Source organism: Pseudoliparis swirei, chromosome 16, assembly GCF_029220125.1.
Source record: "Pseudoliparis swirei isolate HS2019 ecotype Mariana Trench chromosome 16, NWPU_hadal_v1, whole genome shotgun sequence".
In the NCBI taxonomy this organism is placed as follows: domain Eukaryota; kingdom Metazoa; phylum Chordata; class Actinopteri; order Perciformes; family Liparidae; genus Pseudoliparis; species Pseudoliparis swirei.
This window is the reverse complement of record NC_079403.1, coordinates 5,772,016-5,797,924: the sequence shown is the minus strand read 5'-3', so window position 1 is coordinate 5,797,924 and position 25,909 is coordinate 5,772,016. Positions and strand designations below refer to the sequence as shown.

The window sequence follows — 25,909 nt, the reverse complement described above, 5'->3', positions numbered from 1 at the left end:
CTGCAGCCTGATAGACGTCTGCTTCTCTGGACGCTGCTTCTGCCTCCTTCTCTAACTGTAGCGTGTGAAGATCAGCCTCCACCTCTGCTTGACAGCGTGTTGCTTCAGCTAATACTTTCTGTTTTTGTTCTTCAATGCGAGCTTTCTCCCTCAGCATAACGGCTTCCTTCTCTGCGTAGGCGAATTTCACTTTTGATGCTTCAGCCCTAGCCCTTGCTTTTGTGGCAGCGTTGCTACTAGCTGTTGATGCGCTGGACCTGCTGCTTACGTGAGACCTCGTTTCTAAAGTCGCTTGTGCTTTGTCTTCTTGCGAGGTCGTCATTTTGTAGCTGTGCGTTTCTGACTAGTTGAGTGATTCGAAGTTGCTTCTTTGTCTTCACCCGCTGTGTATTCGTCCTTTTACTATTCTGTCCTAGCAATTGTGTGCATCCTTACAAGTCACAGACAGATAGCTAACCAAAGAGTGCAGAAGGAATGACGCTCCAGAATGTTTTGTTGATGAACTTTACTTTCAGATGTTCATTCTTTAGTTAACTCTGTTGCTCTTCTTTTCTCTCTTTTCAGTGTGGTAAAACTATAAAATAAACAGAAAGACAACATATCACATATGTCTCATTACTATATCGTTAAACATGTGTCTTGTAAACAAGCAAAATACAAAACATATCTGACAATAACCACAAGCTACATAGTTAGCAAACACGGGCTAGTTAGCAAGCTAGTCATGCCAGCATAGGTTCATAACCAAACGTAAAATTATGCTAATTCGTTTTCTTTAGAATTATCACAGAGGTATTTTGTAACTGTTACCATCTTATGTCTCAAGCAATTATAACATAGAACACTTACGGACGTATTTACTCCAAGGATCTGACCGCTAGAAACTGCTTCGATCCATACAGCTCTTTGAACAGGTTAGAACTGGATTTTGGCGGAGCAAAACAAGGCACTTAAGGTGCGATACCAAAATACACCAGCAGGTGTCTTTCTTGGACAAGCTTAAACAATAAAGAGAGCAAACTCAGTAAATTAAGTCAGAACATTTACACTGAAGCTCTTTTTTAACGTGAGCTAACATTAGCTTTCGAAATCGAAGACATAAAGTTTAACTCCATTCACTAATTAACAGATGAAGAATATGGCAAAAAGACAACTAAGTTTACTAAATAGATGAACGGTAACATTTTTATTACGAAGCTGAAACTTACCGTAAAATAACTTGGTAGAGTAGAGCTTCCTTCACGCTTTTTAACATTCGGCATTCCGCCTCACGCAAAGGACGTCTTCAGTCGTCAACTAAGCAATGTGTATTCAAGTCGGGTGGTTCCTCCTCACTTTAAATAAAGGTTACATGAGATGATAAGTATCAGTGGGCGGCTGTAGCTCAGTGGGGTAAGGGGGTCGTCCTGCAACCCCAAGGTTATCGGTTCAATCCCCGCTCTCCACATAAATTGCAAGTCAAAGTGTCCATGAGCAAGTCACTGAACCCCCAGGCGCTCTGTACCTGAACTCTGTGCAATAAATTGAATCATAACTTTACTCACTTTTTGGTGAGTAAAGTTATGATACTGATTCGATAATTACAACGAGGGATTATCTGTTACATGAGCCATGAGAGTGAAACATGTGTCTCATTCGCCAGGCGGTTTAAACTAGGTGCAAACCTGGTTCATATGCATTCAGTCAAACATTACATCAGTGGTTGTTGCAGATACACCTGGCAGAGATCTGCACTCCAGTTTCCTATCTGTATTTTTTGCTCTTTAACCGACCGGCTGCCAGGTGGTTCTCCATCTTTTGCCCAAGGCATTCTGAAATAGATGCTCCCATGTGGTCCTCAATAGGTATCAAACAGATAAATGATCTGCATTTTACGATCCAATTGGAATAAAGCTAAATCCACCCCACGACAATTTGTTTTGTTCCTGTGATTTCAGACGATGCATTTTAAATTTGCAAACACAGAAAATTAGAGGAAAACATTAGGTGATAGACATCTTGAGTGAGTGTGCCAACTGACGAAGATTTATTTACATATAGGCTATCACTCCATCTCTACATCTGTCTCTCTACTATTTGGTATTTCTTTAAAAGCTGAACATCAAACAGCATAGAAATTATTTATTATAAATGATGTGTTTAGTGTAGACGCTGTCATGCTGTCTGTTCTCCACTAGATGGCGGAGTCTCCCTTCCTAAGTTCGGAATTCAATCAACACTTGAACTTGAAGCTCCTGCTGAAAGCATCATGCAGTTTGTGCTTTCAGAGGGGATACATTCATCTGTGTGTGGGTGTTAATGTGTGTGTGTGTGTGTGTGTGTGTGTGTGTAGGTGTGTGTGTGTGTGTGTGTGTGCTCGCTCTTATACAGCCCTTTTGTGAGGACCATGTTGTAGTGAGGACTTCTAAGATATTGCAATCATTTGTTGAAATGCTTTTTATTTTGAAGGTTAGGATTAGGCATTGGTTAAAGTGAAACATGTTATTTCATGTTCGTGTGCGTGTGTGTGTGTGTGTGTGTGTGTGTGTGTGTCAGATAGGATGCCTCTGTTCTCGGTTTTTTAGCCTTCCAGTTTGATGTTCTCTTTCTAACACAAAGCCCCTTTGAGGTTAAACTCCGCGCATGAAGTCGGAGAAGGAAATGGATTAATTCTTGAAATAATTGCGAACAATGTGGCGCCGGTTTATAGGGCCTTATCAGAGATTATGTGGGCGCGTGGCTCTCATTGTAAAGGCAGTGAATTCAAATGAACAGAATGCACAGGTCATATAAATCACAAGCCTCCCAGCCGAATCGATTGTTTTGAGTCTGTGTATTTCTTTCACACCGGTTCATCGAATTGGACCCAATCCAAACAAATGAGTCGTTCGGGCTCCGGAGCTCAGTATCTGCAAAGAGAGGCGCTTTGCTGTCACAGACCGCGAAGCACTGGCAGCAGTTGATCCATTTGCAAGAAAGCAGCGCCTGTCTAATTAGCTAAGTGAGGCTATAAGTCAGAGGCCAATGAGACGCGTGATGGCTCGAGCAGATTCACATCCGTCATGTCAGAAATCTTCCCCCTCGACATCCGCGGCATCCCTCCTTCTCGCCTGTAAAACGAGGGCCCTTGGTGAACGGGGAGTGTGTTTCAAATGCCAGCAGACGCCGTCCGAGCCTGTTGGATCCTGGAGTGTATTTTGCATTACAGCTCTTAAAGATACAGCCATAAATATAGATATGGGCTCAGAGGCCCACAAGGTGTTCATGGTAGAGAATGCCATTGTTTAGAGTTGGACCAGATGGTTTACGTTAGGAGACCCTTATGGAATGACGTGATTCTGCTCCAAGGCTGGAGCAGCACGCCCATTCCTGCTTCCTTAAAAGAGGTAACACAAATTCATTTGTGTGGATTTCAGGGGTTCAGTGGATTTCAGGGGTTCAGTGGATTTCGTGGGTTTCGTGGATTTCGTGGGTTTCGTGGATTCCCTGGACCTTCTGAAATCACCCGGGCTGTAAGCAGTATACGCTCGTAATTAGACCTGTTTTCTTTCTGTAATAAAACTGCATTATATCAGCAACGAGACAGTGTCCGCGGAGATTCTTCATCACCTCGGCCGACAGAAGAATTTACAACAATCCGCTTCACGAATGTAGACGTTCTTCTCGTTGGAAGCTCTTCGCATCGAGGTAACGATGCGCTCCGTGCTGTGAAGACTCTTTGAGGTCTGCACCTGCAGTTGTTAAAATCACTCTAACTAGAAATAATGGTGGTGCAGATTGCAGAATAGCGAAGGCAAACGACAGAGGCTGCTTGGGAGAGGTGTTATTGTGTTATGTGCAGTGATGGATAGTTACTGTGGGACATTGTGGGCCTGAGGGAAGGTTTTACAGTTTCCCCCCTCTTTCCCACATGGCGATTTACATAATTCAATAAGTGCAACCAAAGTGAGAATATAAAGGTGTACGACCTCCAGGTGTGCAAAGTGAAAGGCGTGAGGAAGTGCCTGAAACCTGCGTTTATTTCTCGTTAATCCTCTGGTTGCGAAATAAGTCTTTGGGAAAATACTAATAAAGAACCATGATCCAATTTACCTCTAATTGTAGATGCTATTTTGAAGGTAATGGTGCATAGTTACAAACTAATTTCACTTACGAGTCATAGTAGACCATCTTAAGGTGTCCCTCAGAGATATTTAAGATGTTCTGATGTAGAATTTCAAAATTAGAGCTCGTGAAAATCTCCTTCATGAGCTTCAAATCCGTCATGAGTACATTTCCCCCTAATATCAGATTAGATTTTAAAGGACATGGTCCATAGTTACAAACTAATTTCACCTCAGGTTAAAAGTAGAGCACCTCAAGGTGTCACCCAGAGACAATCAAGACATTCTGATGTAGGATTTCAAAATAAAAGCCTATTCAAATCTCTTTCATGAGCTTCAAATCAGTCATGTGACAATTTATCTCCTTTATCATGATGATGTGATTTTGTCAGAGGGTGAAGACACTGACAGCGGGTTAGATGTTGAATGAGTATGACAGTAACAGTGATGAAGGTGCAGTGATGATATAATAATGAAGGTGCACACAGGTAGGAATAAACCAACTGTCTCTTTATTTTATTGCCTCGTGATCTACACATCTTCGACATAGGACTGTTTGGTTCTAAAATTACACAAGTAAATAGATGATGTATATAACTAGGTGGAAAAAGAACAATGATCATTAGATATCAGGGGAAATAAACAGCATTAACTACGTCTGTATCAATAACCTAGATCAAAGACACAGGTAAATATGACTAAATGTATGTTTTAAATACACATATCAGAGGGTAAACACCTGTATTCTGCATCTCCTCAACGGGTATGTCTTTGTTTCTCCTTTCTGAATACATACTTTCTGAATGTGGTAATGTGGTGTGCCACAGTTAAAAAAACATTACAATTGTCTTGTTGTGTTCTTTGAATTTATTTTAGCCTGCAGCCTTTTGCGAAATTTTTTTATTTGTTTTTGATTCATGTTGTTATTAGTTGCTTGACTAAGTTCTACTAGAACACAAAATAAACACAAAAGACAGTTTAGTTTGGCTGCCCTGGAGCTTTAAAATGTCCATTAAAACCTTAAAGAAAATGATAATAATCAATAATGAAGAACGCAAATGTCATGTACTCGTTCCTTCTGTCCTTGTGTCCTTGTGTCCTCTGTCCTCCTGTCCCGCTTCCCTTCTAGATATACATGGCTTTTCCTAAGCTAAATAAAACATAAGGATTATTAGTTTGAGGTCATTACAGACTAATGAAAACATAATTTTTGCTAATTATATTCAATGTATGCTAATCCATCCCCCAAGATTGTACACACTGTTCCTTGTAAGTCAGGGGGGAGTGTCACACACAGCTGGCCTTGATTAAAGTAATTCATTAACTCAGTAATTAAGAGAAATTACTCAAAATGAATCACGAGCAGAGTTTTAATATTAAACGATACAAATGTGGTCATTTCCTGCCGAGTTGACTTCCTGCTTCCGGCTTCCTGCTTCCTGCTTCCTGCTTCCTTGAGGCTCTGTGTTGTATTAATCCATCACGGACAGCAGATGTCCCTCTATTCATTGTTTCTCTCTCATTGCTGGTTGATGATTATTGTAACATATTCACACCTTCTTTCTTTATTTCCTCATCCCCACAAATCTATTTTAAGACAAACTTTGCAGGATTACATTTTTTATTTTTTATTTTGTGTTTATGTAAAAGCTGTTTGTCATTCTGGAGCGTGTGACATCATCGGCAGTTTCGGAGGAGAGCAACATCGATTGAATTCCTACAACTTCCATGCAGCTAGCTTTCAGAGTTGTTTGTTTCCATTGCACAATTCACCTCTGGCCAAAACAAGTGTTGGTATTAAACCCACACGACAATGATGTGATATCCAGGAATATGGTTTTGCACACAGAGTCAACATCCAGGCCGCTTCCTCATCCCCGTCTCCGTAGCAACACAATCCCCTTTGCAAGTAAGATGAGGTGCACCTTCTTCTCAAGTGTGACCAGAGGTCGTGCAGGTCGTGGAATATCATTTCTATATGCAACGTCAGTGTGTGTGTGTGTGAATATGGAGTTAGATAATAATCAGACAATATCACAGTGGAGTGGCCTCCTCCTTCGTGGCTTATTTACAGAAAGGATCCATCTCCGCTTCATAGAATGAAAAAAAAAACCCTTAAGGTCACAGACGGTGTTTCATTTCACACGTTGGTCCTTTTTCAAAGGTTTAAAGATTTAAAATAAAAATGTGAAGTCAAGTGTGCGGTTGTCCATGAAGTCAGAATACATTTGAAGCACTTATGAAGGATAATAAGTAAGAGAAATTAACTTTGAGGACAAAGTGCCAACTCATTTAGCAGATATGCAGCAAAGTTTAGGCACCCTCTGAGGATTGCATGATAATTTCAGTTCAGCAGAGTTCTTCGTGAATTGTAAGAACCTGAAAAATACTTGCAAAACTAATGACATTGATATATATGTATATATATACATATATTTATATATACTGTATATATATAGGTTTTGGCATTTTATTAAATACATATATATATATGTACATATATGTACATATATATATACATATATATTGTGTAGTATTTCTTGAGTATCCTTCTTAATTTCATGAGATGATCATTTTTTTTAAGAGGATGGTTATATTTTATTATATTTATGATATATTAGTCTAAGTTTATATGAGAGAAATTGATAAAAATATCAGAGGAATAGATACAAATAAATGGTACGTATAAAGCTTATTAGTAAAGTTTATACATCAAGTTTGATTTACGACTAAATGTAAAATAACAAATACATTAACCATATTTAGTGACTTATCAAAGATGTTTATAGATAAATGTAAATTGAGAGAAGATGTGATCACCATCTACAGTTTCTTTGAATATTCGTGGCCTTTCCTCATGTCTTTGCTTCACTGAGGAATGTTATTAAGAAATGGAAGGCAACAGGCACAGTTCTTGTTAAGGCCAGAAGTGGCAGGCCAAGAACGAATATCGGAGAGGCAAAGGAGAAGATGGTCATGGTCAAGGACAACCCTCAGACCACCAAAGACCTGCAAGGTGATCTTGCTGCAGATGGTGTCACTGTGCATTGCTCCACCATTCAGCGCACATTGCACAGAGAACAGCTGTATGGGAGAGTGATGCGGAAGAAGCCTTTTCTGCACACACGCCACAAACAGGCTCGCTTGAGGTATGCAAAACTACATTTGAACAAGCCAGGCTCATTTTGGAACAAAGTGCTGTGGACTGATGAGAAAAAGCTCGAGCTCTTTGGTCACAACAAGAGGCGTTACGCATGGAGGCAAAAGAACACAGCATTCCTAGAAAAACACTTGCTGCCCACAGTCAAATTTGGTGGGGGGTCCATCATGCTGTGGGGCTGTGTGGCTAGTGCAGGTACTGGGAATCTAGTTAAAGTTGAGGGTCGCATGGATTCAACTCAGTACCAGCAAATTCTTGACAATAATGTTCTAGAATCTGTAACAAAGCTGAAGTTACGGGGGAGTTGGGTGTTCCAGCAGGACAACGACCCGAAAAATCGCTCCAAATCCACTGAGGCATTTATGCAGAGGAACAACTACAATGTTCTGGAATGGCCATCCCAGTCGCCAGACTTGAATATAATTGAAAATCTTTTGGGTGACTTGAAGCGGGCTGTCCACGCAAGGCACCCATCAAACCTGACTGAACTGGAGATGTATTGTAAGGAAGAATGGTCCAAAATACCTTCATCCAGAATTCAGACACTCATCAGAGGCTATACGAAGCGTCTAGAGGCTGTTATTTTTGCAAAAGGAGGCTCTACTAAATATTAATGTGATTTTTCTGTTGGGGTGCCCAAATTTATGCACCTGTCTAATTCTCTTATGATGCATATGGCATATTTTCTGTTTCTCAAATAAACCTTATTTCACTGCTAAAATATCACTGTGTGCATGAAGTATTATATATATGACAAAGAAGTTCCAGATCCAAATGCCCAACAATTTATAGATGAAAGTAATGGAGATTATCAGGGGTGCCCAAACTTTTGCATACGACTGTATGCACGGCAACGTTCGGCCAACTACCGGATGGATTGACATGAATTTCAGTTCAGGCAGAGTTCTTCTCGTGAATTGTAAGAACCTGGAAAAATACTTGCAAAACTAATGACATTCCCATCAGCACGCTAACACGTTAAACTGAGATGGTCAACATTACTTCATGCCTCCATCATGACTGTAGACTTTTGGTATCAAGTCTTGTTTTGGCATTTTATTAAATATATATATATATATATATACAGGACTGTCTCAGAAAATTAGAATATTGTGATAAAGTTCTTTATTTTCTGTAATGCAATTAAAAAAACAAAAATGTCATGCATTCTGGATTCATTACAAATCAACTGAAATATTGCAAGCCTTTTATTCTTTTAATATTTAATACTTTTTTAATTGCATTACAGAAAATAAAGAACTTTATCACAATATTCTAATTTTCTGAGACAGTCCTGTATATATATGTATTTAATAAAATGCCAAAACCTATATATATATATACATATATATATGTATATGTATATATATATATATGTATATATATACATATATATATATGTATATATATACATATATTTATATATACTGTATATATATAGGTTTTGGCATTTTATTAAATACATATATATATTGTGTAGTATTTCTTGAGTATCCTTCTTAATTTCATGAGATGATCATTTTTTTTAAGAGGATGGTTATATTTTATTATATTTATGATATATTAGTCTAAGTTTATATGAGAGAAATTGATAAAAATATCAGAGGAATAGATACAAATAAATGGTACGTATAAAGCTTATTAGTAAAGTTTATACATCAAGTTTGATTTACGACTAAATGTAAAATAACAAATACATTAACCTTTAATTAACCATATTTAGTGACTTATCAAAGATGTTTATAGATAAATGTAAATTGAGAGAAGATGTGATCACCATCTACAGTTTCTTTGAATATTCGTGGCCTTTCCCCTCATGTCTTTGCTTCTTATTTCTGTTAAATGTCCCTCCACTAACGCTGTTCGTGCACGCGCGTGCGTGTTAGTATGAGTGTTTGTGTTTGGGGTGCGCTGTAGTCCTCCCACCCCTCTGCCGGCTCTGAATAATGGTACGGTCCTCGCTCAAGCGGCGCCTCCAATCCCCCCTTTTTCTGAGGGGCTAATTTATTTCTGGTCAGAAAGTATCGCAACACGCACGGAGACCACGACGTCGTGTGTCCCTGAACGCAGCACCTGAACGAAGACCCGCACGAGCGCCAAGCTGGACCCGTACTACAAGATGACCATGTACAAGGGGAAGCGTCGCAACCACCGATGTAAGTTACCCCACATACGCGCGCGCGCGCCGTCGTTTTGGCGACGCGAAACGCGCGAGGGTTCATTTTTGGGTTGTGCTGATGTCGCGCGACGCAAGTTGCAAATATTGAGGCGTGAGTCATGTCATTTTAGGACGTATCCGTGTCCCCTTAAAACTGGCGGCAGGCCATTGAAGTTGCGTTAAAACCGCAGAATTCAGTGAAAATTGAGATTAAAAACGCCGCTTTATCTCGGGATATATTTATTTATATATTTATTTTTTATTTATATATATATATATATACCATTTAAAGATTTTAAATAAATACATACATTCATTTATTTATATATATATATATATATACCATTTAAAGATTTTGAATAAATAAATACATGTATATTTTATATATATATATATATATACCATTTAAAGATTTTTATATCAATAAATATATTCATTTATTTATTTAAAATCTTTAAATGTTTCCCAACAGGAAGTGAAGCGGCCTGCTGGCCGATTAGTGTTTCCATCAAGCTTTCAGTTGGGAAAGCTCCTCGCAGCTGCTCTGTTGTCTGTTGTAATATATTCATGCTGCTGAAGTTGGCAACATTATCACGAGATGAGATGTGTCGACTCATCAAGGGTCTACGGTCCCAATTAATATATGTTTATACATAACAGTCATTTGAGGTGGATTTCATTCACCTCATACTTTTTTTTAAAACACACGCACACATATATTTTTCCGTGGTGGAGTCATAGTTTGGTCTCCATTGATGGCTGCACTCATCTGGTGAGAAGGTAGACTGTGTTGATGTACAACATGGAGTCCAACCCCGTGGAGCAATGGTGGAGCAATAGTGGAGCAATGGTGGCCCTGAAAGCACCACACTAGGGGGGAAGAATTGGTCATTAAATGAACAGTCGATAACATATTAATCGTTGGCATTTTTCAGGCAGCACGTCGTCGTCTGTTTGTGTCGTGTGATTCAAACTAACCGATCTTCAGGTTACGGATCGTGAGTCAGACAAAACAAACAATTTTGGGACGTCACCTGGGTCTTGCGGCAATTATGACTGTGACATTTTTTCAATTTTTTTCAATATCTTCTGATGTTTGATGAACCAACGTGGTGAAATGAATAATCAACAATCTGAGGAAATAATCGGGAGATTAATTGACAATGAAAGCAATTGTTGGATGGAGCCCTATAACTGTGTAACAGAGGCTGTGGTGCTCCGGTATTCAAAGCCTCTGGGTATCGTAGTCCTGATTACCAGTGAGTGAAATTGCTGTTGGCACAATATTAAGTACACACACACACACACACACAGACACGCGCGGTCCGGCAAACCCGGCTGCAGAGGGTGATTCAGGACAAATCTGTAAGCGCTCACGTCGTTACGACGAGTCGTTACGAATGTGCCGTGTGAAAACACCGCTCGGGTTTTTAAGGTCAAGGCTTCTGAGCGATCGCACGATGTCGCCCGCTGTGATTTAATTAATTTGGTAAAAGCCGAACCTCTCGGCCTCTTCTCTATGCGAGCGGGAGACCGGAGCGTTTTGATTTGAGCCCCCATGAATATTTAAGACGTTGCAGTTCAGGAGCCTTTGGAGATCAGATGCGGTTCCAGCCGCCTGCACCACCCCGGATTTGCTCCGTGAATGTGTGTATGTATGTGTGTGTGTGTGTGTGTGTGTATGTCTGTGTGTGTGTGTGTACAGTTTCGCGATCTCATCTCGGAGAAGCGCAGGACGACGGACCGTGAAGCCCGATCCGGCGCGCTAGGAGGACCTCCTCTCTCGACTCGCTGTTTCCTGCGTCTCGGCCTCCGCGCGATGGAGGGCGGCGCCGCGCGACAAGTGAATGTGTGTCTCTGTGCTGCAGATGTTCGTCCGCGGCTGTGCTCGTGTGCCGCCGACGGTGGATGGAGGGATGGAGGAAACGAGGAGGAGGAGGGGGGAGGAGGAGGGGGTAACAAGGGGCAGGCTGTCGATGTCCTCCGTGTATCTTAAGCCGTGTGTCAAGGGCGGTCGCGGTCGCGTGTGTGTGTGTGTGTCAGACTCGACTTCCTTTCAGCTTAACTCCATTGCTGCCCCCAAAATTCCCCTTTGCATGTCCGTGGGATGGAATACAAATCGCGCACAACACGATCCTGGGTGGAAGCTGTTGGAGTCTGCAGCTCTTTTTGCACAAATCACTCACAACTACGGAATACAATACGTTCCTGATACTTTAGTTGCCGGCGAACACGCAGTTGCTCGACTTTCAACGACGGAAATACACACCGGTTGTGTTTGTTTTTTTGACCCGGACAAGCCATCAAATCCCACTCTGTCGTGGAAAATGTGATTTTTATTGTTTTATTATTTCCTTCCATCTGTCGGACGCGCGATGACGAAATAATGTGACAGAGTTGTCACAAGATGTCGCTCCCCTGAGTCCTCGCCTCAGCTCCGCCGTGTGGACCGTTGCCAGGAGAAGCAGCGATCAGTGTGACATAAAGACAAGCATTCAGTGAAACACACACACACACACACACACACATACACACGCACTTACGAGCGCTGATGCACAGCGAGAACACCAGCACTCTGAAGCTAATTACATATTATCATCCCAATTCCTCTGTGCAATAAGCTTTTGGGAGGGAACAGTTTCGTAAAATTGGCAGATTTTTTTTTCTATTTTTGTGTCTTATTGTGAATAAGCAGAATATTTAGAGCAACAGGCTCGGGCTGAATGCCGTGTACTAATATCGGATCCGGCCGACGGATGCGACTGAAGCAGTTTGAGGATGCTGAAATTAGGGTCTGCACGGAAATAATTGGGGGACTCTCACTCTGTCGCCATCTCATGCTCCCCCGTCTCTACAGGGGTGTGTGTGTGTGTGTGTGACATCTCAGCAACATGGCCGCCAAACGTCTCTCAACCTGTAATTCTCTTTTTTCACGGTTATATGAAATATAGAAATGCATCAGTGTCTGAATAACTCAAAGATTACGTTTTTTGGGGGGCAGAAGGAATTCGGGGTGTCGGCCTACATCACAAGTTTTATCGCGAGAGCATTTATCGTATCATTGCCCCGAAATAATTCATTTAGTATCCCGATATCACAAAATCTGCCACGATTTGATTTGATTCGGTGGCCTGCGATCGATACGAGACGATATCAGGAGCCCGTCTCACGCGACCAGGCTCATGTGTATCAATCAGTAAGGCTGGAATATATTTAAATATCATAATTCATCGTCTTGCAATTTGAATCGTGGCGTGGTGAAATCGTACATCGTGATACGTCTAAATTGATAATTAGCACTATACGAACTCGAGTGTCTCAGATGATTTTTTTGCGTTCGAAATCCTAATTAAATGAGAAATTACAAGTATTTAATCCACACAGGAGTATTCAAAAACCGTGTGGTTATTTCATGTTGACTATTTATTATTTTAATTACTAGAAGAAGACAAAAGATAAGATTCCACAAATTTTTCCGTACCGGGCTCTGGAGGAAGGAAACCTTGACCCTTGACCTTTAACCCTTGAAGAGGACGAGTATCAAAGTAGAAATGATTTGGTGATCATTTTATGTCTTTATCTTGAGCAAAAGTGCCTCTAAAATGATACTTCTTGATGATCTTATTGAAGCAAATATTGGACCTTGAGCTATTAGTTCGACAAAAACGGCGATTTTAAACGTCGACTTCGCCGTTAATTATCTATTTTCTGACATTTCATCAGCCAAATGGATAATTAACGAACAGACCGAGAGTCATAAGTTGAAGCCCATCACAGATATTAAAGCCACAAAGAAAGACACTTCTAATGTTTCTTCCTCTTTTGTTTCATAACCATTAGTTAATGAATCAATTAGTCAAATTCTTGATCATTTTCTAAGCACATTTTTGGATAGTTGACGAATCCTTTGGCGTTAAAAAGGCCGAACTCCAACACGCCCTCCGCTATGAGGCTCTTCTCTTATATCCTTGTCATTTGAACCATCCCCAGGCTGATTTTGAAGCCTTCGCTTCGGGACCCTGTGATCGGCACGTGGGACACTTTGCTCCGATTTCTCGCCGTCTTCATATGGATTGAACATTTAAACGATTTTCTCCGCCGGAGATTGAAGTGAACAAGATGTGACGTCCGATTCCTCGCGGAGCAGGAGGAGCCGACGTGCGCGGCATATTTAATCCGAAGCCACTCTGAGATGTGGATGTGGATGTGAGGCTGTACATGCGATGTGGCCTCTCTCAGTGCTCGGAGATCCACCAGAGGAGGAAAGATTTTTATAAAAGACGTATATCCGGAGTTTTATTTTTCCGATGCCCACGCTGAGCTCCCGCTGTGGCGTCTCCTTCATCCCGCTCTCCTTTGGTGGTCATCGTCATTAGACAGCTGGCGCTCGCGAGAAGAGAGGAAGGAAAGGAAAAGAACGGGAAAAGAAATTGTCATATTTTGATGATTAGGTCAGAATAAAACAACTATATTCAAGACTTCCCCCTTGAGAGCTTGTGACGGTGATCGTACGGTCATGGAAAACCTGGAAAAGCCATGGAATTTAAAAATGGCCTGGAAAAGTCCTTGGAAAAAAAACACATCCCAAAAGTTTTGGAAAAGTGATGTAAATGTTGTTATATTCATATGTTCATTCACGCAGTTTGATTAAAAGAATAAACATTGATATACACATGTATTATTTTAATCAAACTGTTGTCATTCATGTGGGTCGTTTAAGGTATATATGCCGAGATTTCCCATAATGCATCATGGAAAGGTCATGGAAAGGTAATCCATTGGTTAACATGTATATTGACATTCGTCACACTTCTCTCTCCCGCAGTCTTTTATGCATTTCACATTTAAAGTGAGTCATATTTTATTTCCCTGCATATTCAATAAAGGCAATGAGCCGAGCGGCGGTGGAGTCGGCGTCTGTCGCCGGGTTTCGGCGCCGGAATCCGACCCAATATTCTCTGCACGTAGCTCGGCAATCCGCCGTTATATATATTTGCACATCATCCAGTGTTTTTCTGCTCATAATCAAATGTATCCACGGAGACGGGGCTTTGTTCTGGAGAGGGATGACGGCGTGGAGCTGCAGCTCGTGTCACCTTGGAAGTTGTTGTTCCTGGCGGCAGCCGCGACGGGCTGGGAATCCTAATTGTGAACTTATTCTCGCAATATATTATAAAGTTTAAAGTTAATAATGATGGTGTGACGCTAGAGCAGCGATGGGTGATATGTATTGATTTATTTTAATCGGTTGGTGGTTATTGATGCTATTTAAAAAACGTATTAACAACTTACTTTACATTTTGAGAAACTCAGTTTTCATACTAATCGACTGGGCCACGAAATGTTATGAGTGCGAGTCAACTAAAATATGTATTTGGTTTAGGACAGTTTTTATATAAGTAAAATCCTCATCGCAGTATATGTAATATAGATCTGCAACCAACAATCATGCTAATTATTAATGGATCTATCGGCTATAAAATGTCAGAAAACAGAAAGAAATGCACTATATTAAGATCTATTGTAATTTTAGATTAAAAATAATATATTTTGGGATAACATTAATATTTTGAATTGCTGAAATAACCAGACAAGAATTTCAGATTTATGTAAATCCAGGATATGAAACATCTGTCAAATCAAAGCACTTTACACACGTTGACCCCAAAATCACATTATTATCAAATATTGCCGTAAATCAGTTGAAGAAACCTGAACGACCAGATATTAAAGCAACGTAGTGTGTCTCGCGGTACTAATCAGCTTGATTTACGGTCCGGAGTTAAGCTAAACGGCTCATGTAATGAACTCCCAAAGTGTTCACTGGGTATCGTACCGAGTCACATAACTTCACCTGGAGCGTCCCTGTTCTCCCGAGGAGCCACGGGTTGATGTGTGGGCCTCAGAGTTAATAATAATAATAATAATCATTTATTTTATATAGCGCTTCTCAAGGAGATCCCCTTTGAGATGCAGAAACTCTCCGTCTCCGTGTGACCGGACGACCTCTGTTGTCGAGAGACGTCGGTAGACGAGCTGCCTGGTTGAGAGAGAATAATAAAAAAGAAAAAGGTAATTGTCCATTTCCGTTCGGAGGACCCTCAGCGCCTCGTGACCCGGATCGAGGGCTCGCCGGGCTCAGGAGAGTAAGAACTGGGCTAGAGTCTCTGAGTGGAGGGCTCGGCGTCGAGCAGGCTCCTCCACGATGGAAGAGGCAAGGATCGATTTTAAATTCGAAGAAACTTTTTAATTAAGTTGTCGCCTTTTACCTTTTTTTTTCATCTTTTTTTATGAGAAACAAAAAGGTGTGCGTCGGTTGTGACGTGGAGACGGATCTGCACGTCCAATTGGTTACTGTGCTCAATTATTTATAAATTTTCAGGACATTGAGGAAGCTGCCGACAGAGTTTCCCGATCGGCAGCATCCTCAGAGAGTCTGCGTTTGTACTTTTTTTTTTTCATTTCTTTTTTTTCTCTTTTCCATTCTTCTCTCCTCGCAACGAGAAAGTGACACGTGTGTCGTCGAGCCGTCGGCTGGGCAACGGAAGAGAAAGGGACCCGTTCCTCGGTCACCGATTGGTCTGAAAGGGACTTCATTGCGGTCGCTCGCCCGGTCGCCGTGCTGCGCGGGTTAAAGGGCCAGCGCGTGGCTTCTTAGGTAATCGGCACCTTTTATTCAGGGGGATTCATGGAGCACGGCTGGCCTCTGAATTAAATATTCATACTCCATATAATTCCATCCCTTTGACGTATAGCTGCATTAGTGAGCTGACTAATGAAATCCTCAATGCTTCTGGGTAATCTAGCGATTGGTTTACGCCATGGCCATCAGTGTTATAGATGTGGTCATTTTGGTTCTGCCTTTTGGATTATATGAACCATACTTCTCGAACACAGGATTGCAAAACTCAATTTCATATTGATACAGCAGTATAAACTGATTCTCATTCCCCAAAATATAGATTATTTTTGTATGGAAGTATTCACAGAATGGACCAACTAACTGTGCACTATATTCAACGTGATAATGAAGACCCACCTGTTGTTGTTTTGGTCATATACTGTATAGCTCCTGGTGTGCAGACAGGTCATGTGCAGCAGCAGAAACCAATAAAGAGTCATCCGGGCTTCGGCTCCGGCTTTCTCTGGAGCCTCTGAGAACACCTGACATGAAGCGAAGGCGCACTCGACGCGTCTCGGTGTGTTTTCAGCCGTGAGGTTCGTGTCATTTGCCGGAAGGCATTTGCACCGATGTATTTTCTCTCGTTGGAGACGCTGTCGTCTGGATTTACTAAAGCAAGTAAGCAACGCAGTTTGAGCGTTGTGTCTTGATTACGACGGATTGCTTTTGTGTGTGTGGCGTCGCCGTGTGTTTCGACCGGTGGTTCTCAAATAGGGGTACGTGGACCCAGCATCGGAAATACACAAGGGCAAAACTGCCTCTAAGAAATATAATGTTCCCCCTGATATCACGAGGAGAGGGGCAAAAAATGACCCCATAATTTAGATAATTTCATAGTGTTTTGTTTTTGTTTCTTGTGTCCTATCTGTATTAACTGTACTAAGAGGGTACATACAACAAATAAATAAACTTAATTTTGAATAAAAAATAAATGAACATAATTTTAAATAAAAAATGAATAAATATAATTTGGGATAAAAATAAATAAATAAATAACCACAAAGAAATAAGAATAACATTTAATATGATTATTTGATTTGTGTTTTCTGTTAAAAAAATCTAAGACTTCTGCCTAATAGTCTTATTGTTACCATTTTTATGACAATTGCTCATATACTTTAAGCCTAAATAACTATATTTATAATGTTTTAACAACGGTTAAATGTTCTTTCACACGTTTCAGAAAGTGCCTCCATTTTCTTCTTTAAATGCTCCTGGATTTCAGTCAGAGGGTGAAAAATGGCCCCCTAAAAAATATGTAAATATCCTACCCTGGGGGTACGTGAAGGCACTCCAGGGGGTCCATGAGATTTGTAAAAAATATATTTTAAATTAGCATCCATTAAAAAAAGTAAGTTCATAAAAAATAATTGTATTTCTTCTATATTAAATCAGACGCCGATTGCACAGAGCTGTGTATTTAACCAAAAATGGCGAGTTAGGGGGTACTGAAGAAATATTTCATAGGGGGTGCATCACTAACAAAAAGGACAATAATCACCTTTTTTAAAGAAAAGCCCATTGAAATGAGTTAAAGCTGAGTGAACTGTCTTTATTCCGGTAGCACAGAGTTCTCGCTGAAACAGCTTTCCCCTGAGTCTCCATCCTCCCGCCGCTCTGCCCACGCTAACACAAAGAGGCTCTTTGGCTGACGCGATACAATCCATCCGCCTCTCCTTCTCTGCGACCTTGTGGCGACCCCTGCTGTACCCGTGGTCGATAGCTTACATCTGGAGCCTTGGGCTCTTCAGCTGGTCGGTCCCTCTCTTCTTTCCGTGAGAGGAGGAAGAGAAGAAAAAAACCGGAAGAGACGGAAAATCTTTTTTGTGTGTGTTTTTTTTCCCGTGCTTCGTTTTCAGGAATATGAGGTGTCCTCCTGTTCCCTGAGACTCTCCTTCTCCTTACGGTTTTTTTTGGGCCCTGTTGATTTTCACGGGAGTACTTCTCTCCTCCCGGTGATTTCCCCCTTTGCAATATGTTGCCATATGGCCGAGTTTCCATCCTTTGATTTATTCAAAGCCTCTCCTGCTCTCCGCTCGGCTGTTATTCACCACTCGCCGACGAAAAGGAGGGGAGAAGACTCGCGAGAAGCGGTCGTTGTCGACTCACAGGTGTCGGAGTAGAGAAAAAGGCCTCGCAGGTGACGCTCAGCCTGGAAATGTCTCGTAATGAGCTTCCTCGGCGAGATGGCGAAGACGCCGTTAGATACGGTCTTGTGCGAGGGAATAAGAGGAGCGAAGACGGAGGAACGAGACGCTGAGGGATGGGAGGAGGCCGAGGGCGGAGCAGGGCGAGGCGACAAATGAGAGCGACGACACACACGGGCATCTTTCTTCAAGATCTTTGGTTTCCTCGACGGAGGAACACAAGTCCTTCTCCCCCCCACAGCCTTTGTTTCCCTGGTTACAGGTGTCGGTGTTGCCTTTAAATATTTATTTTCCGGGTTGTATTTCTCTCGCTTTCGCCGAGAGGTAGAAAAGGCGAGATAGGAGGCGAGCGCTCAAACATATCTATAAATAATTTCACGCCTGCGAAGTTCAAATGTGGGCGGCGGTGGCGGCGGGTCAAGGCCTTTTTGTTTCATTCGCTGCCCAGACAGCAGTGCAGCAGACCTGAAATCCCCCCTCCCCCCCCCCCTCTCCGATCAGCACCGCAGACAGCTCCGCCTCCTCCTCCCCGTCTGACCGAGCTAATGGTACGAGCCAACGACTGAATAAATGAAGTCCCCGACACGTGAAGCATCTCATTCAGACTGATCTTCGTGCGTCTGTGCTGCGCAGAAACAACGGGGGCTTTTTTTCTTTTGAAGGATGGGTTTTTACCAAAGCTGCTGGAAGCCATTATCATGGGCAACCATGCCAACGTATTCAGTATTTCTGTATATCTGAGAATAAAAAAAGGCAGTGTTGAAACAATGAATAGCAGCAGTTTGGAGAGATACATTTTATGTCTTCATTTCTCTTTTTAATTGATATCTTGGTGAGACGAGCAAACCCGTCACACGACGCGTTGGCAGCTCACATACTGCGGGGTTTTCCATCGAATCGCCATCACAATTTTCCAAAGGCGACTCACTCTAATGTCTTTTCATTGTTCTAAAAAAGACTAATGTGGAGGGAAAAAATCATATTTAAGAAATGTCTGACTTTCCCCTCAGACTTAAACGATAAATCGACTATAAAAATATTTTTTTCTGTTGGAATAACCATCAAAAAAATTATACCGGGCAATATATCAATATTACATCTGCTGTGATGTGAGCTGTCGGCCTGAGGACAGCAGAGCGAAGAAGATCTGGGATCAGGGACTTTTAGATTGCTCCAGCTTTTGGATGCCTAATTATATTTAGCTGGATTGATGTGGGCTAATTAAAGGATTGATCCTCACTCTAAGTAAACATTCAGGTTAATAAGCAAAATCATAATTATCTCCGAAATCGACATCGCAGTCAATCCCATCACGCGTGCACGCACACACACACATTCGTACACACTCGTATGCACACATTGTTTACTGGGGTACGGTTCTCAGACTATGAGATGAGCCGATTGAGAAACTCTCTACTTGTTGTGTTATGTCAACGAAGCCATAAAAATATATAAACGGGGGGGGGCAGCCGCATCCGGTTCTGAACAGTGTGCTTTAAATGTGCATTCTCTCTCCTGGCCAGCAGGGGGCGACTGTCTGAGAAGTCAATGAGAAAATGACTCTTCTTCTCTCTTGATTTATTCCCTCACATGAGTTTATGGTCTCAATCTCTAGCTTCAGGTCTTCCTCAATTCAGCATGACGTCGATTTAGTAAATTATGGTCATTTAGAGTCAAACGGACCATAAAGCATGCTTTAGGGGCGTGGCTACCTCGTGATTGACAGGTCGCTAACGGGACCGAATACGTGTACGGCATCACCCATATCTATTTTTTTTTCCTTTTCATTGCCTTTTGAGGGTTTTTAATCTGGAGCAGGTGCTTGTTTTGACCCGCTGGCTGCGCGCCCAGAAGCCACTCGGACACGAGGACCTTGCAACGCCCTTGATGCACAGATAGCGATTTGAAAAATGCAGCATCACTGACTGGCCTCGTCATACAGCTCTCCCCCTGATGGTGTATGGATATACACTACCGTTCAAAAGTTTGGGGTCACTTAGAAATGTCTTTATTTTTCAAAGAAAAGCACTGTTTTTTCAATAAAGATAACATTAATCAAAAATACACACTATACATTGTTAATGTGGTAAATGACTATTCTAGGTGGAAACGTCTGGTTTCTAATGAAATATCTCCAGAGGTGTATAGAGGCCCATTTCCATCAACTATCACTCCAGTGTTCTAATGGTACATTGTGTTTGCTAATCGCCTTAGAAGACTAATGTCTGATTAGAAAACCCTTGTGCAATTATGTTAGCACAGCTGAAAACAGTTATGCTGGTGATATAAGCTATACAACTGGCCTTCCTTTGAGCTTGAAGTTTGAAGAACAAAATTAATACTTCAAATATTTATCATTATTTCTAACCTTGTCAATGTCTTGACTACATTTTATATTCATTTGATAAATAAAAGTGAGTTTTCATGGAAGACACGAAATTGTCTGGATGACCCCAAACTTTTGAACGGTGGTGAAACATCCATCTATTGGAGGACTTCAGTATGTGGGACCTCGGTATGCTTATTCTTTTTCATCGTTTTCATGCGTTCAAGGATCCCATCCTGCCAAGCAACAGGAGTTTCATTTCGTAATCTCTCCAGTGCAGCCGACCAAGGTCTCCAGCACACAAAATTGGCTCTCGCGGTCCACCTCGACATCAGCGCACGTGCCCTGCACTACTGCAGCGTTCCCATTTGAATCATCTCAGGAAAAGTTTACTCTCGCAATAAAATAAAATTTAAATAAATTTAATTAAATTAAATATTTTAAGAAATTTATTATTCCCAAGGGAAATTAGTTCTCTGCATCTTTACATCCTTGTAGTTATTGCGTGTGTGATGCGTGCGTGGAGCACTGGGGGTTCAGTGCCTGCTCATGACACTCTCTCGACTTGCGACTTGGGGGAGGGAGGGATCGAACACCCCACCAAGAAGTGAAGGAAGGACGGCCCTCTTACCCACTGAGCCCGCCCCAAAAGGAGTCTGCAAGCAAAAAAGAGTCAGTCTGTGCGCCACCAGATATTATATATATATAGAGACGGGGGCGGAGCTTCCCGAGGTATTTTACTCTCTCGTATTGTGAAGTAGTACTTTCATGTTCCCGTGAGTACATGACCTGTGAGTCAGTACCATCATTATCACGAAGCTGTTTCTCTTTCTTTCACACAGCTCTCTGCTTTTCATTTGATTTCACTGCAGCAGAGAAAATATTGTTGTTGATAATCATTCTAATAATATCCCTCATGCTGTAATGTTCAGTACGGGAATATTCATTAATTGAGCATTGTTATAAAAAAACAAATTATAATTTATATATATCGTTGTATGCAGACATAATAGCGCATTTTAAATAGTTTGTTCTTTTTCTAATAATCTATAAACCAGAGCTGTAATTGTAATGTAATGATATCTTTTAAACGCCTAAAAAAAATCCATAACAGTGTGTAACTGCACTTTTCTTTGTGGGGGTATGGAGGGGGGTCTTTTTCAGGTTCATGAATTTAGATTAAAGTTGAAGTGTCCGATATTCATAATCCCGAAGTGAAGCTGCTCAGATTCAGTTACAAAGTCAAGTCACGTGAATAAATTGTAGTAATTCAGACCGGATCAAAGTCAAACTAGAATGGGCACTCGGTAGAGAGCATACCTTCGCATATCACAAGATTGGGCTATGGTAAAAAGAAGATTTTGACCTATCCACGACCTTGACCTTTGACCTGATTGATCCCAAAATCTAATCAAATGGTCCCCGGATAATTACCAATCATCCCACCAAATTTCATGCGATTCGGTTTAAAACTTTTTTTGTGATGCGAATAACACGCATACAAATAAATAAATAAATAAATACACGGCGATCAAAACACAACCTTCCGCATTTTCAATGCGAAGGTAATTACATCTTTTCTTCGCTTGCGCAACATTATCAATCCGGATGCTTCACAGGAGCAGTTAGTTCAAGTCTCCCCAGATACACGAATGAACACATCGTACAATATGTCGTGCTATCGCCCATTAAATGTCACATTGACATCTTTATTCACGTGAATGTCTGACGAGTGATTTGTCCGCGTGTGTTGTGTGTTTTTGCAGACATAAACATGGCCGGCGAGCCGAAGCCGTACCGGCCCAAAGCCGGCTCCAAGCGGCCGCTCTCCGCCGTCTACAGGTACGCTGGAGTTCCTGCGGCGTGACCCTGGTTCTGCACACCTCCACACACCAGAGCAGCGCTTGTTTACTCACGTCTAACGTGACAGTCGGGCTTCTTTCTTCTTCTTTCTCTTCACTTTTGCAGCTTTTAACGCCTACTCGTCAATTAGCAAAAGTATATATTCCCGCCAATTAACTTCTCTCTGAGTTGTTTGTTTTGTCTTATTCCCACGAATGTATTAGTTTGGGCTTTTGTGTTATAGTGTTAACTCTGGTTTGCATTGTGCAGCTGCAGCTGTAATTGTGGAGCAGAGCACACACACACACACACACACACAACAGTACTCGAGAGCAATAGAAATGCATCAGGTCTGATTATAATTTCCTGTGAAAATGGCAGCAATTTTGAAAACGGCTCCTTCTTCTCTCCTCTCGTCTTTTTATTTTCTCTCTCTCTCTGCCTGAATTAAAATGAGTCGTCATCCCGAAGCGTGCAGCCCACTTAACATTGATTTTCCTCTCCCGGGGTCTACGAAACAATTTGACTTTTCATTCTGCGACTGTATTTTCTCTAAAACGTGATCCCTGCACGCCGGCGTGGCTTCGGCTGGTTCACCGGCGCCAAGCGACGACGAGAGCGAGTCCCCCCCCCCCGAGTTCGATCTGCGTGATTTGGACGGATCCAAAATGGCCGCCTTTAATACAGTCCATCTCTTTCTCTTTCTCCTCCCTGTCTGCGCCTCCTCCCCCCCCCCCCCTCCTTCTCTCTCCCCTAGCGGTTATGAATTGGATTACGAGTACTACAGGGATGATTTCTACAGCAGGTATGTATCATTCGCGTTAGAGTGAGTTTACTCGCTTGACTATTTGTGGCTTTTTGCTTTATTCACTTAATTTGCGCCTCGGAGGGGGCGGGGCTTATCTCTGTGGCTTTACTCCGTGGAAACGGTGATCATTTCCTTCATCCACCACGGAAGAACTAAACACTAGTTCTGCTTTATACTTGTTGAGGACATCCCACAAACGCCAGAACATCTAACTCCCTCGTGTTTGGGTTCATAACATTAATATCATCGCCGTTATTTTCCATTTTCCTTTGTAGCACGAGGAGGAATGCCAAAGTTTGACAGACCCGGTGCCTAGTTACGGTAGCTGATCTGTGATTGGACGATGCCCATGTAGGGGCGGGGTTTAGCTAACAGTCAATCGGTCCTACGTCTTGACTCTTTCCTCCCTTAAAGTCTCCCTCGCCAGCGGTAGCTCACCATCCTTCCCTCTAATGAACTTCAAAATGTCCGACTAGATGAAGCGTGCACGTTGAAAGAAGAAACACTTGTTTTCTTTTATTTATCGGACCGCTTCTCCACGGAGACATTTTCTAAATGTCAGACTTGTTGAGAGCCGTGACCGGCGACAGAAAGCCGACACTTTCGTTTGACATTTAGCGCCCTCCGCTTCTCGTCTTCTTCACTTTCTTCCAGAAGAGAGGCGACGGGGCTTATTGGCATGCACGAAAAAGACGTAGAGTCGTAGGTTTTATCTGCCTTTTTTTGTTTAATTATATTACTTTTATTCCAGACTCATGAGTCCATAAAACAACAAACACAACAGTAATATATACAATACAATACGAGGACACAGGTACAATCACTGCCGTTAAAAACATACAAACACTTCCAATGTTTCCAGAAACAAGAAGAATACCTCGGATCACTTTTATAATTACATCATTACATCGACATTTATATTTATATATTAAATTCCTCAACGCAGCATAGAAAGTGGGAACATTTCGAGTCACAAACATATGACTTGCACTTGCAGTGTGTGCCGTTTGAGAGAAATCCATAACAATAAAAAATCTATCCTGGAATACAATCCTGGGCTCAGATAATAAGCTTTAGAAAGAGCTTTAGAAATAAACCGAATGAAACCCGTTAGGCTCCAGATGGACTCCCTGAACGCCCTCTTAGAAAAGACAGTCAACCGATAAGTGGAGGAAGTGAAGTGTGTAATATTCTATATATTATCTTCTTTTCTGGAGGCTTTTTGACTACCATGGCAGAGTGGCCCCCCCACCGAGGGCCGTGATCCCCGTCAAGCGCTCCCGGGTGCTCGCTCCCTCCACCCGCCGCGGGAAGACCTCCTTCCCCATCAAGACAACCTCCTCTTCCTCCTCTTCATCCTCCAGACCTCCTACATCATCCTCCTCCGGCCTCAAACGTACGTACAAAAAAAGTGCTTTTTTAAATTTTTTATATACAGGACTGTCTCAGAAAATTAGAATATTGTGATGAAGTTCTTTATTTTCTGTAATGCAATTAAAAAAACAAAAATGTCATGCATTCTGGATTCATTACAAATCAACTGAAATATTGCAAGCCTTTTATTCTGATTTATTGCTGATTATGGCTTACAGCTTAAGAAAACTCAAATATCCTATCTCTAAATATTAGAATATCATGAAAAAGTATACTAGTAGGGTATTAAACAAATCACTTGAATTGTCTAATTAACTCGAAACACCTGCAAGGGTTTCCTGAGCCTTGACAAACACTCAGCTGTTATAAATCTTTTTTTTTACTTGGTCTGAGGAAATATTAAAATTTTATGAGATAGGATTTTAGAGTTTTCTTAAGCTGTAAGCCATAATCAGCAATATTAAAAGAATAAAAGGCTTGCAATATTTCAGTTGATTTGTAATGAATCCAGAATGCATGACATTTTTGTTTTTTTAATTGCATTACAGAAAATAAAGAACTTTATCACAATATTCTAATTTTCTGAGACAGTCCTGTATATATATATATATATTTTTTTTTTAATGTATTAATGTTAAATATGGGGAGTAAAGTGTAAACACAAGATGAGTTATATATATATATACAATGTAATTTAGTATTTGTGGATATTTTGCACAAGACATTGGTATAATTTTCTAAAGATTAGAGTTTTTTAATATATATTTATATAAATATATATATATATATATAACTCATCTTGTGTTTACACTTTACTCCTCAGATTTAACATGAATACATTTATCAAAAGTGCCTAATTACGCTAATGGCATTCTGTCCTTTTCTCACACACACACACACACACACACACACACAAATACAAAAACCTGAAGGCTTAATGCAGATCTCAAATGATTCGACTGTGCTACTTACGCCACTGCAAAAATCTATTTAATTCCAATGTAGAGCAAAAACACTAAATCACAAACACAAATATAATCCGAGTTTTGCGCCTAGTCAGCAAAACGGATCTAAAAAAAACCGGCATCCACCTGGCTCTCGTCCTCTCCACTGATTGGCTGTCGATGCATTCCAACGCGCTGAATGTAATGAGTGTGAGATGAGCGGTGGTCATCTGTGTTTACCTAAACGTTTAGGCTCCGCCCAGCAGCTCGTGTAATTGTCTCCGGCGTTTGTTCCATTGTTGCCCGTCTGGGCCGGCGTTATCAGCGCCAGCAGCTTGGTGCGGCGTGTGAGCCGGAGGACCCGATTGCAGTTGGTTTTATAGAGA

General features: G+C 41.4%; 1 protein-coding gene across 5 annotated transcripts in view; it reads left to right on the top strand.

The window, feature by feature from the left end:
- Positions 1-25,909, top strand: part of LOC130206398 (RNA-binding Raly-like protein) — a 112,848-nt gene that overhangs the window by 75,930 nt on the left and 11,009 nt on the right. For 4 of the 5 annotated variants that reach the window (XM_056434347.1, XM_056434348.1, XM_056434346.1 and 1 more), the window contains exons 3-5: positions 22,322-22,397; positions 23,155-23,202; positions 24,423-24,601. In XM_056434347.1, coding sequence (XP_056290322.1) covers positions 22,322-22,397; positions 23,155-23,202; positions 24,423-24,601 — 303 coding nt within the window. Of the gene's footprint in view, positions 1-9,274; positions 9,399-22,321; positions 22,398-23,154; positions 23,203-24,422; positions 24,602-25,909 lie in introns of those variants that run through there. The other variant, XM_056434350.1, reaches the window with a different exon arrangement.